The 13,661-nt window shown below is 36.5% G+C and overlaps 1 protein-coding gene across 1 annotated transcript in view; it reads right to left on the bottom strand.

Moving 5' to 3' along the window:
- The window catches only part of LOC114929274 (Wnt oncogene analog 6), a 56,141-nt gene extending 53,574 nt beyond the window's left edge, over positions 1-2,567 (bottom strand). Inside the window, exons 1-2 of the mRNA XM_085480133.1 lie at positions 2,510-2,567; positions 2,301-2,342 (exon numbers count right to left, since the gene is read on the bottom strand). Coding sequence (XP_085336259.1) covers positions 2,301-2,338 — 38 coding nt within the window. The 5' untranslated portion in view covers positions 2,339-2,342; positions 2,510-2,567. The remainder of the gene's footprint in view (positions 1-2,300; positions 2,343-2,509) is intronic.
- Positions 2,568-13,661: the final 11,094 nt, after the last annotated feature.

Genomic DNA, 13,661 nt, shown 5'->3' with positions numbered 1-13,661 from the left:
GTCACCGCGCCAATATGACGCTAACATTATGGGAGATAAAATACTCGATTAAACGAAAAGAGAAAGAAACTTTGTTTCATTTACTTACGTTTAAATATTATTTTTCCCAGTTTTATATTGGCGAAAATCTAATTTGTTCGTATTAATCCTGATATTCATGTGCTCTAAATAAAGATACGCAATTATCATATAAGTCGTTAGTTCTGTCGAAACAGAGATCATCGCGGATCAAATCGGGAGACCCACCGCGCAGCCGTGCAGGAAGTCTCGTCGATCTTTTCGTGGCACTCGATCGCGCGGGAGGGAAGAGAGCGAACGGGAAGATCGGGAGATCGGCTCTCTCACCGATCATTGCCATCGAGAGATGCCTGAATAATAGAGCCGCATCATCGTATTTAATAATCGTACAATGGGCGACGTGACGCGATAAGATCGCGATCGTTTCGGTGGACGGACGAGCCCTCGATAAGCTGGCCGCTCATAATAACGCAATTAACACTTCTTTATTCGATCAATTTTCGTCTCGCCTCGTCTCATACACGAAGAAAAAATCGCTTCGCGATGCGGCTTTGCAATATGCCTATATATATTGTATATAATGTACCTTTCAAAATTAGCTAAAAACATGTTTTCCTCTTCAAAAAATGCACTTCTCTCTCTCTCTTTTTTATGCATTAACATTCTTTATATTTTCACTTTGGATAAAGTTAAAAATAAATATATTCCTACTAAAATTATTATCTCATATCATCATCACCAAGTATAGTACATAAATTTTTCCGATAAATTAATTTTGTAAATAAATTTCATAATTATTGTAATAAAAATTCAAGTATCAAATTAAAAATACTTTATCTTATTCGATTAATGTGTTTTAATAACGATACATGTAATTAAAACATGTTCCAGTCATGAAGATTTATATTATTTGTATTCTTTTAAATTGAAAAAAAAGATTGATGTTTAATTTCAAAAATATTCAATCAATTTTTTGACATTTTTTGAACGCCAAAAAGATTGGAATAATATGAGTTCTATACGCTTGGATAAAATGATTTCTCGCACCAAATGAGTGCTTCGAAAGATCAATGTGAAAAGAGGAGAGAAAGTGGCACAGTTACGCGGCAGTTCGCCGACAAACATACTAAGTCCTCGATAAGGATTGTATATGCGAGGTGTATTCAAAATATTGTCGTCACGAAAAATTAAGAGGAAACATGCCAATAAAAGGAATACGGCCAATAAACGTGCTCGTATCGTATAAGCTTATCGGGCCGCAAAACGGCTGCAAATCCTGTCGGACTGAGTGTCTCCTGTCAAATGGAACATAAAGTACTTATATTATATTAGCTAATATATTTCTCTCCGTAATTCCCGAACACCCTAAAGTGCCTGATACACTGACGAAGCTTGGCCCCGGTTGATTACGATCGTTTACGACCGCTAAATCATTCGGCGTCTCTCCCCACCCTTTTTCTCTTTATTTGCAAAACGTCATGATACCCCTAATCGCTGAAACCGGTAGTAAAACGATCGTTACTAGTCGCGACAAAGAAACCGCCACCTTCGAGAACAAACGAGCTAATAAAACCGTTTTACCGAGTCCCTTCCGTTTCGCCTGAAACCGCGCATCGCTACGCGTGTTTTTCTCATCGTACACTTAAAATTCCAGAAAAGTATGGAGAAGCGACTTCAGATACGACTGGTGTGGTAATGTATACTACCGTAACATTGAATATTTTGCGACTAATTGTCGCGGAAATTTTTCGGACCAGCAATTATGAGGTCCCGCATCAGAGTTTACATAAAGTTGTGTGTGCGAAGGTAACATATCATTTTGTGGGAGATCATTAAAAAAGTTGAGAGTTCTAATTTCATTTTCAATAGTAGAGAATTCTAGAGTTCAGAATTATATCAGAATTATTTCGTAATAAGCAGAATTCTCGAAAATCGAGCGGCGTTTTACATTGATAAGTAAGAGATTTGCTGGTGTTTATTTAGTTTTTTAATTAATATTTTTTTATTTTTAGAAGAAAGAATTCTTATAACTCTTGTAGAACTATAAATCTTTTAAATGTGAAAATTATTGATAAGGAAAATGCTGCGTTAAGTTGATATATCAATTAGGCATTTTCTTTGGTTTAATCGTCAGAACTACATATTTGTTTAAACTATCAAGAATTCTATAGAACAACTGAATGAATAAAGCCAGAATTTTTAATTATTTTCCACGAAATAAAACGTTTCACACATCCCTATTACTAACTACAAAAATATAAAATAAACCATTTCTCACTCACCGATAGATGCAAGAGCGGAGTTGTAGTACACAGCACATTGATCTGAAAACAAAATATTCTAATTATGTACCTACATACGAGTACATGTGTGTATATATATATATATATTTTAAAAATCTAGAAACGATCAAATATCTGCATCTGAATAATGCAGTTTACAAATTGCTTTTTATATTTTGATTACAAAATAATGTTCTTATTTTGCATACCTCAAAGTTGCCCCGCTGTCGCCCGATGCCTCCGCGGGTCTCCTTCTCCTTTCTTGGCACTCCTTCGTAGCACTCACGACACTCGCGAAAACACAAATAATTACGATCGCCCGACACTTTACACGGCACTCCCGACGCGCGACACTTTACACAGCACTCCCGACGCGCGACACTTTACACGGCACTCCCGACACGACGCGTGAACCGCACTGTGTATCGCATGCTACCTGTAACAAATAAAATATATACATATATTTGAACAATCTTATTATTTCACATTTTAACATATACAATATAAATATGTAAGTTAGACTTAACGATAGATATATCTATATAGATCGCAACATATTTGCGCGCGATTTGCATCGAATTTCTCGCGAAATATGCGTTTCTAACAGTTACAAATATATATGAACGTTGAAATTATAATATGCAATTGGTAAATATTGCAATATAAAGATTAGAAACGATTATGCTTACTAATTAATCACAGCGAGACTGCCTGATACTTGCAGCATTTCAGTAATGACTGAAGTTATTCGTTATTCTACAAATATCAGCAACTTCATTCTAATAGCACGCGCGATACTGTACATGATTTAAAAAATATTACTAATTAATTAAACTCGAAGGAGATTCGTTCGAAAAGATATAGCTTTAATATAATTCTGGAAAATCTACTGGCTTCTGATTTTAATTTCTATAAAATATAGGTTTACAGTTGCCTTAATTTTAGCTTAATTAATATTTTTTGCTTTTAGAAGACAGAATTCTTTTTAGAATAGTAAAATTATCATTTTTTTTAATCCTGATAATTATTGATAAGAAAAATGCAGTAAGACAAAGTGACATTTTCCAGGAAGTTGGCCTATCAATTTACTCTTACGCATTTTCTTTGATTTAATCGCTAGAATTATTTGTTTAAACTATGAAAAACTCTCAAACTATTGAAAATAATCTATTGAAAATAAAGCTAGAATAATTAGACTCCTAATTATTTATAATCTGCCATTAAATGATATACTAGCTTCATACCATAAAGTTGCATAAATATATTAAATGAATTTACGCTTTTTAGCTGATATTAATATCAATTACGCCACAATTAATTGCAGTATAATTTTTTCATCGTGTTGTATTTTTATTAAAAAATGCAATTTTTATTAAAAAATGCAAACAATTAAATGACAATATAGATAAAGAGAATATTCATTCGTTAATGCTTTAATCCTTTAAAACTATTCATTCTAGAATCGTCCACTTGTTATCGAAGTAATCTCTGAAGTATCGAAATAACACTGTTATTGTTAGAAAAATCGGGTATATCAGTTAAAATCGTCTTCTCCATTCCTAATCCCTTCAAAGGAAGGATTATATTTTTCTGAAGAAAATAAGAAAACGATTTTTAACTTGATTGTTGTCTGTGCTTGTATCACAATAAAATAGATCTTTTTCTTTCTTGTATAAAATTTTGGTCGCAGCAGGAGACTGAACTTTCCGTCTCACATTAGTAACAGGACATAGATTGGCGAATGTGGATTAACTATTGATTCCTCTCACTGGCGCCAGTTTTATTACAGGCGACTGTCTAAAAATTCAACGGTCGTATTAACACATCTTAGCACATTTCAATTGTGTCCCTTTCACAATAGCATAAATTTCCGTTAGCTGTTGGGCCCATCATCGCATATCTCGTACACACAATGACATAAGCGTCAATACTTCTGTTTTTCTTTCTTATTCCCACTTCTATTTACCCGCATAGTTAGAGGCTATATTGCGTACCTGAAAGTTGACGTGACGTAGACAAACGCATCTCACGGCATTCTCGGCGTGGGTGTCGAGATTCTAATCGGACTTGGCCGTAAGTAGAACAACGACGATTAGGCTTCTTCGGGGCATACTTACTCGACCGGCTCTAATCTCTCTCTCTCTCTTTCTTTCTCTTTCTCTCGTAGATGGCTTCGAGAGAGATAATCATCGCTAGCTATAAGAGTCGCTCGGAAAGGACACTTTATCAACTTCAACCTTTATACGATTTAGATCGCGCTACGATCCTTCGTTCTCGCATCTGCCATACCGGACACGCGATAAGAAAAGAAAAACAAATTCGATGTTTTTCACGATAATGATTCAACATCCACGATATGAAATTGTCATTAATATGATACAGCATTTTAATAATTCTATACTTTACGGTATATATGTGTGTGTGTTCTGTCCCAACTCCTAGTTTCGAATAGTCTAAATGTTCTTATTTATAAATTTGTTAAAGAATATATTTTTAAATATTTTTGATATATTGTAATAATTAAAAATTAAACATAACATGCGACAAAATGTAGAATATAAAATTAGTATCCAAAATATATGAATAATATTTTTTACTCTTACTATAATACGTTTTAGGGAAACATTTCACGCATGAAAATAAAATATACGCAAAATCCAGGCGATAAATCTCAAGCATCGAAAATTGGTTGGGAAAACGAAGCCGACGTTTCACACGAAAATGGGCGAAACATTGCTTCGGGACATAAGATTACAAGGTTTAAAACGTCGGCCGACGACGATTTGAAAAAACGTTTAGGGAGAGCGGATAGAGGATAGGGATTCACAGTCGAGGAAGAGGGTACACACGAGATGTGCTGAATATATGGTCGAAGCATGAATCCCCCTGGTATATACGCATACCAGTATAGCTATCGGCGAGTGCGAGATCCGACAGCTTCGGAGGTGGCAATGAGCCCGGGTCCCGCCTGCCGCCACACCCACACGCATATATCTTATTTTCCCTTTTTATTTATTCGGATTGCCGTTGGTCGAGGACCACTCTTCGAATCCCCATAGCTCGGTTGCCATAATAGGCGAGCATGGTGGCCCGCCGCCCGCAATGGCCCGCCGGCCTTCCTTCTCCCTCGCGGGCTACTATTCTTCATCTGCGGATGCTTGGCGCGCATCCCGTTCGAGCGCGCGCCATGCAAATGCTTTCAGAGATGCAATGATGCGCTCGTTTGACCAACGTATCTACTTAAATCGCGCTAGTTTTCACGATTAACTCTAATAATCGCAAATCAAAAAATAAGTCAATATATGGTATATAATTCCGGAAATAAATTTACCAACTTTCGATTTGTAATTAATCTAATTTTTAATTTAAATATGTGCGCACAACGTAATCTCCTTGAAAAAAATTAGAAACCATCTATTTGCGGTTGAAAAAATTGTCGAAATAAAAAAAGTCAAGGAAAAATATTTAAAAATTATTTTTAAAATATTTACAAAAAAAATTCCAAAGACGGTATTTTTATCCTAGAATAGGATTAATTTAATGTTTCATCAAAGTTATCGGGAAGAAAATTATATTTCATAGAGAATTTCTCAAAATTCTGCATTTCAGTGAAACAAGTCAATGATAATACGTTAAAACAAATTAGCTCATTTCTCGTGTCATTCCAGTAATTCGGTTATCAATAGAAATGTACAAGTATATAACGATCTCTGCATGGTTTCTCCATAAATCAAGAACGACATATTTGAAGAGCTATATTTACTCCTACTTTACTTCAAAAATAATTTCTCACTAAAGGCTCAAGTTTATCTCCGTTTAAACACCTGATAAAAATAAATCTCCTTTCTCTATGCATTTTTTGTATAATTTTTTCACAGTTTCTTACCGGATAAGAGGTAATCCATTTATGGCATAAGGCCCTACTCTTCGTGCGATGATTTAGTTGAGCTGTAAACCGATCATCCGGTGATCGATACGAAAAGAAAAGAGCACGAACACGATATCGAGGTACATCGGTATACTCGCCGCGCCTTCTCTTTCTCCCTCTCATAAAAAGGAAACACGGGTATACACGCGTGCACGCACATGGCACAATGCCGTGCAACAAAGAGAAACTCACAGCAGAGAATCATCCTTGAAAGATTCTTTCAACTGCTTAAGTCGTTACAGCGAAGATCGGTAGAAAGGATTTCTCGCGTATCGGAGCGTTCATTGTGCGCGTTGCGTTCCGAAGAAAAAAAAAGACATCGAGACGCTGCGAAGAGACTTTGTTCTTGTTTCCTTTCTCAAGTACTGTGTTTTCTCGGCTGTGATTTTTCCCGATTTTTCTATGAGCGCGCGTACACGCGTGGATGCATCCGAGGGGTGCATAGGATGAACGCGAGAGTCCTTCCCCGTCCAGGAAGCTAGAGGAGGGTGCTGCCCCTGCGACGAGCGTAAAACGTAAATGGGCGGAATCTCTATGATCCTCGAAAGCAGATTATTGGGGCTACTTTAACGAGCAGATCGATCACGCTCGGACGCACTCCAACAAGTGCCTTTTAACGGAAAAACGACGGCGATGATACGTATATATACGTCGTATCCGGTCTGTCGATCGTGCGATCGAGCGTTATATACGTTGCAATGGATACCTTTCCTCGACCGCCGCTGTTCATACCACAGCGGTGTGCAGCGAAAATTATAATGTGTACCTGAGCTACCGTACTTCCTCCCGGCTGAAGAAAGCCTTTTCATCACCCTAACGAACTTAAAGTCGACATTCTTCCGATGGGAATTTGACAGATGACATTTTATTAGAAAAAGTTGCAACTTACGAGAAAAATACTAAAAACATTATAGATACTTCTTCAAGTAAATGTAAAGTCGTGTAAGAAATACATAGTGTTGTGATATAACACATAAAGTGTATCTATTATCATTAATCACTAGAGATTGTGTACAGCGATATAACATTTTTTATTAATATACGTTGTTTATTTGACGTTTCGCTTGTCTCTATAGAAATATATATTCTGAATCATTGAAAAATGTTCATAACACAGCGATGTGCAGCGAAAATTATAATGTGTACCTGAGCTACCGTACGTCTTCCCGGCTGAAGAAAGCCTTTTCATCACCCTAACGAACTTAAAGTCGACATTCTTCCGATGGAAATTTGACAGATGACATTTTATTAGAAAAAGTTGCAACTTACGAGAAAAATACTAAAAACATTATAGATACTTCTTCAAGTAAATGTAAAGTCGTGTAAGAAATACATAGTGTTGTGATATAGCACATAAAGTGTATCTATTATCATTAATCACTAGAGATTGTGTACAGCGATATAACATTTTTTATTAATATACGTTGTTTATTTGACGTTTCGCTTGTCTCTATAGAAATATATATTCCGAATCATTGAAAAATATAAGTCACCAAATATCGTTATTATTGTAGTGCGATCTCATAAGAAGCTCTCGCGTGCGCCCAACGGCCTCTCACAAGAGATCCGCACTCTTTTATTCCTTTCCGGAACATTCATAATGTCGAGCGATCCTTTCAGCAGCTCGCTCCCGGCTTGCGAGCTCGTGTTGAAGCGATCTGCAAACGGGATAACCGCGATACATTGAAAGGATGGGGGCGTGACACGACAACATCTGCGTAATTTTCTTCATTCATTCATTCTTCCGGAGTAGATATTGCATTTATTTAGGCCGCCTATTAGTCGACATAATAGTTAATTGATGGGGCTCGAGATTACACGATTTCATTGAGTCTTATACGTAATAGAATTGTCAAAGAGCTCCACGCTAAACCTTTCTAGATGAATCGAAAGCTAAAGACCTCGAAGGATTAAGTTTTAGAAATTCTGCACACTGAGCAAAATCTTTCTTTCCACATGATGTCGATCAATACATTATAAAAAATTGTCTACATCACTTTTTCATCATTTAAACTATATTTAAATTTTATAATTATTTTAAATTTAAAGTATACTATATAATTATGTTAAAAGAGTTAAAAAAGAGTTAAACGTATATTATTCAAAAATCGATTAATTTCTTGTCGGATTTTTTCGTTTTTAATTTGTTGAAATTCTCATATTTTTACATTTATATTTTCCATAAATTTTGTTTATCCTAATAAATATAGTAAAAATGATGTAAACATAGAATTATTATACCGTTCAAACTTGTGTTTACGAGTAATAAACTTAAATAGTCTTTTCGCGTCGCTAGAAACTTTGACTTTTTTGTATCGCTATAATAGACACTATGGAAAATTCTATGACAGTACATAAGTAAGCTTTTTTTCTCAAAAGAATTTCAAGGGATTTTGAATTCATGGAAAAATCAATTAGCGACGCAGTGCAAGACAAAGATTATATACGTGTTATCCTGCTATTACCGACAATTCTCTGTATGATATCGTTTAAAAAATCCTTAATGCGCAATGGCGCGTTTGAACTATAAAAGAAATATCTCTGATCCGGCGTGGGTATCCCGCTAATCGAATGAATGGAATTATTGGCCGTAAGCGAATCGCGAAGTAATAAACGGTGTTCCTCTCAATGCCATGTATGCAAATTCAAAGTTGTGCCATGCACTCGAAGGCTTGGCCAATCGATGCCTTTCACGCATCGTTAATCTATTGCCTCGATTTCCTCGAAAGAAAATACGCTACCTACAATATTTTGACGTGAATGTAAATCTAAAATATAAATATCACGCGTAAATAATAAATAGGTTTGAAAAATTATACTCTACACATTTTTTCGATATAAAGAAAGTTTGAAAAAAAATATAACTGAAGAGAAAATAAAATTTTCAAAGACACAAAACTGCACTACAAAATTAGTTTCGATAGATTTTAAAAATAAAATCTTACAATACTAATTTACATTTAAATAGATTGATTTATCTGCCTATTTGATAGCTAGATGGTAAAGAATATGTGTAAAAAAACAAAGAATTTCTTTTCCATTAAATACATTGTTAAATAAACTGTTGACTAGCACCGATTATGTTTAGCAACTCATTCAGCGTCGCGATTATTTTTAGCTCACTAACGACGAAATCATGTCGAGCATTCGCCGAGAGAAACGTCAGCGTCTCCTTGACGAGACACAGGTATCCCCTGTATATCTAATAATAACGATCGAGAAATTTATTACGCCGCGACTTTAAGCTGTTCGTGCAGATTACTGTAAATTATCTTATCTATCTCGCTCTTCTTATCTTTCAACCACGTCGTCGTTCTTGTCAGGCCACACGCAATAGGTGAAAGTCTGCAATTACGTACAGCTACTCACCCCATGAGAGTAAGCGAATTTTAATATCGTTCGCGGAAAACCGAGTATCCTTTTACGTAGGTAGATGAGAGGCCTATTATCATTATTATAAAGTGTATCGCGGATCGACTGTGTTCATCCCCGTCGGCTCTTCCTCTGCCCCAGCTATACCCATCCCTCGGAACTACAAAAGTTCATCTCTCTCTCTACCGGTATGCATATTATTAAAACATTCCAGAGTGCTCCCCATCGACCTCGACATACCTTGCAGGGACGCCAGTGGGTTCATAACTTCTAGCGTATCCATGACGAGCAAATCTCTCAAATTATTAGACATTGTCTTTCTTTCTCGTGCCTCATATCACCTTTCCTATAGTAAATGTTTGAAGAAAAAAAATACTTTTCATTACTCTCATTACTTTATATGTTCTATGTATTTTAATGATTTATGATTTTGGATTATACTATATATTTTTTAACATTAATGTTATATTAAAATAAATATAAATAAATATTACAAAAAAGAATACAAAATGTAAGGGAATTTTATAAAAATTATTTCTTTTCTAAATAATCTTTTGTAATTACAATACTCGTATGTTAGAATATTAAATATGTACATGTACACACATAATAAATTAAAGCCTCTTCTCTTTGAACATTTACCTTTTTTAACACGGCACATTTTTTTCTTAACATGCAGTACATGAAAGGGCATCTCGTATAGAGCTTTCGTTACACAAAATATTCGTCTTTTATAGAACAGGATAAGCATTTTGCAAAAATCGAAATAAACGGTTTTTTGCTCTTGACTTTTGTTGCAGGATATTGCGCGAAGAGACGATAGCGCGTCTATTATCGTTTCTTCATTGCCTTCCTGTAGTTAGCTTCTTGCTAACGGGCGGATGTCTCAATTAAGATCGAAGGCGATCGACTGCAATTACCAACGATTTTCACACCGCCATTCTATCGCGTCTCCCTTTCTTGCGATCTTTTGCTTCCTCTTCCCTTTAAAGACATAGTAATGGCTACCTTGCGAAAATAAAACTACGCTTTGCACGCGCATCAATCAATTATTGCGCTACAATGTATGCAGTTTTATTCAAAGGAACTTACATACTTCGTTAAATGCATCGCGACTGGATATAAGTTGAATAATTTCTACGTTTATTTTCGAAAGTATAATCAAAAAAATAATATAGATCATAATTCAATATTAAAGATATTAATGTGCATAATAAATATTAGAATAATATAATAAAAGAATCCACGATAGCTTAGCTCCGTTTATGTGCATTGCATGCGTATATATAATTATTAATTTCAATGATATAATAAATTCTGATACTAAAAATGAAAAATTGTACATTTTTTCGACTTTTTCTGTACAAATGATGGCATATCATAGATAGGCGTTCGTCGTAACAGAGAGAGAGAGACACTCGTTAAAAACTATATGCTGTTTAAGACTATAATTATAGATCGCGAGGAACACTTGTTTTTGCCCAAGATAGCTCAAGCTGAAAGCATACGCGCTTATGTAGTTTAAAATAGAAGATTGGATGCGGATACCTTTCTCTCTCCTTCTCTCTCATTGCGCATCGTTCGAGAAAACGATCATTAGCATTGAATAGTGCAATAAATTACGGCCATGATACGGCAATCGCGAGCCCTAAAGTAATCTCTCTCCTTTACCGTGACATAAATCACCCCCTCGCTAATGCGTCGCAATAACACACGCGAACGCGAGTATGCGAATATTTACGAGAACATTTAATTAACCGACAATTTTTGTTCGGCCGAAACGTCGGATCTTGCCGAAGAAATCGGTAATGCGCACGACACCATCCTTTCTTCCTTTCTCTTTTTTCCCTCTTTGCACGTCGTTCTTCATGAAGGGATTTCGTACTCTTTTCTCGAGGAGGCCAATTAGGTTGCCGAGCGACGCGACGGTGCATTGCGCGACGATAGAATGATCGAACGACCCGATCGTATCGGTGCTCGCGTGCCAGGATCACGGTCACGACACTCGATAGCCCGATAAGTAATGCACTCTGATAGAATGACAGCGGATACGTGTTTCAAGGAGTACGACAGAGATAAAGAGAGAAATTAAATCGAGCACAGAAAAGCTACTTCCTCTGGAAGCACGAATGGTATACGAATGGCTGTACAAAGTATCGAAACCAGCAAGTGTTCGTTTACAAAACGAATGGAACGTGACTGATCTGCGAGGCAAAAGAAATCATGATGACAGAATGATCTAGCGCAATAAATCGCCACTCAATCTACACCTATATAATTCCGGAGCATAATGTTAGACTGATTTGCATTTATGATCGAATCGCGACAGACCATGAACTGTCAACGGCAAGATTAAATCTAGTGTATAAAGTATATATTTTTCCGTATTTTCCTTTTTACATTTTAAAACGATAACTGGGCAAATTTGTCATAACACGCCAATAAAACACAATGATAACTTATTAAATATTACGAGGCCATGTGAAACGAGCATTAAAAAAAATTATTATAAAACTTTTCGCCAATAAAAGTTGACCAAAATGAGATGCGATAGTATAAAGCTTTATTATTACCATATACGAGTGTAATACTGAAAGTTAAATGGATTCGACTTTCTCGACGATAGAAATTGCTTTTGTTTATCCGAATCGACGATCTCGTCAACCGTACACGATTGCCAGCGCGAATCGCGCACCTGCTTCTCGGCACGTGGGTCCTAATTAAGCGTAGGTCAAAGGTCGCGGCTGAGGGTGACCAAACGAGTCGCCGCGGATTCATCCGTCCTCCACAAGGACGGCGTCGCTACCGATTATCGGGAGAGAGAGAGAGAGAGACCCCAACTGGCTGCGCTTTGTGTCAGGATGTCGTTTGATCTTCGACCACGTGGGGTGACTATACACGCGCGGCGTACAAGCCGGGGTCGTTGCAGCTAATTGCCAGCTCAGCGACCACGTCGATGAAATCTGCACTTGCACATCGCATCGACGAGAGATCGAAGGTAGGAGGAGAGAAGCGAGAGACGGGGGATGTACAACAGGGAGCTCACTTGCTCCCTCGCGATTCTCATGATCGCTGCACCGACCGAGATCTTCGTACGACAGTTATTATATCGGATGCGCAGCTAATTGGCTATAGAGAGAAACACGAGTCGATGAGATATACAAGTAGATAGTGAATGTCGTATAGATATTTCGATTCAGGTTTCTATATTCGCTATCGGTTTGGATTTTTGTACCTGATTGTGAACGCTGAAAAGGGACTACCACGAACTATGTGTATAGACGGATATTTTTAAAGGATAAATGCATTTCTTGTCAATTGAGTCTGTAATGAAGTGGCTATCTAACGATTGCAAGTTGTCTTGCTTCAAAAAAGAAATTCGTCGATATTGTGTAGACAAAAAAATGAGACGAGAACGATTAGTCGTGCAAAAAATAAAAAAAGACTAAATATTTGGGAATAAATACGATCATGACTCTCGATCACTTTGTTAGCAAAAGATTGTTAAAAAAATAATATCAAGATCTAGGGAAAGCTTCACAGAATAGAGGGGATGAGAGTAGGCGGACGGTAGTTTGTACAAGGGAGGAAGATAAACCTCAATTATGCCGATTGACTCCTCCGAGTGATGCTAGGTAGGGGAATTTCGCTCCTCCCACTTATCCTGTCACGTGATCTCGAACAACCTTCCTTCCTTCCTGCCTGTTTTCCTTCCTTTCGATCCAGCGGAGGGTGTAAACCTCCGGAAGCCGGAAAATGCAACGAAACGTCGAAACGAGAAGATAATCCGCTTATTTATATGATAATAGAGAAATATGCACTTTAAGGAGCGAAAACATTTACAGACGGTTACATTCGTTTCAACGAATAGTAAAGCCACGTTTCAACGAATAATTGAATAAATTCGGTAAAAGACGAGATAATACTGCTCAACAATTAAACTCGATGATTTAATCCGAATATTAGTACAAATACGTAAAATTAAAAAAATTTATACGCACATAAAAAGTTACATTTGGAAAAAATTTAATATTGATTAATTATTAGTGTTACTTATTTCA

Source organism: Nylanderia fulva, unplaced genomic scaffold, assembly GCF_048542155.1.
Source record: "Nylanderia fulva isolate GAGA-0341 unplaced genomic scaffold, ASM4854215v1 Scaffold14, whole genome shotgun sequence".
In the NCBI taxonomy this organism is placed as follows: domain Eukaryota; kingdom Metazoa; phylum Arthropoda; class Insecta; order Hymenoptera; family Formicidae; genus Nylanderia; species Nylanderia fulva.
Note: the sequence above shows the minus strand (reverse complement) of the source record. Positions and strands in the feature narration are given on the sequence as shown.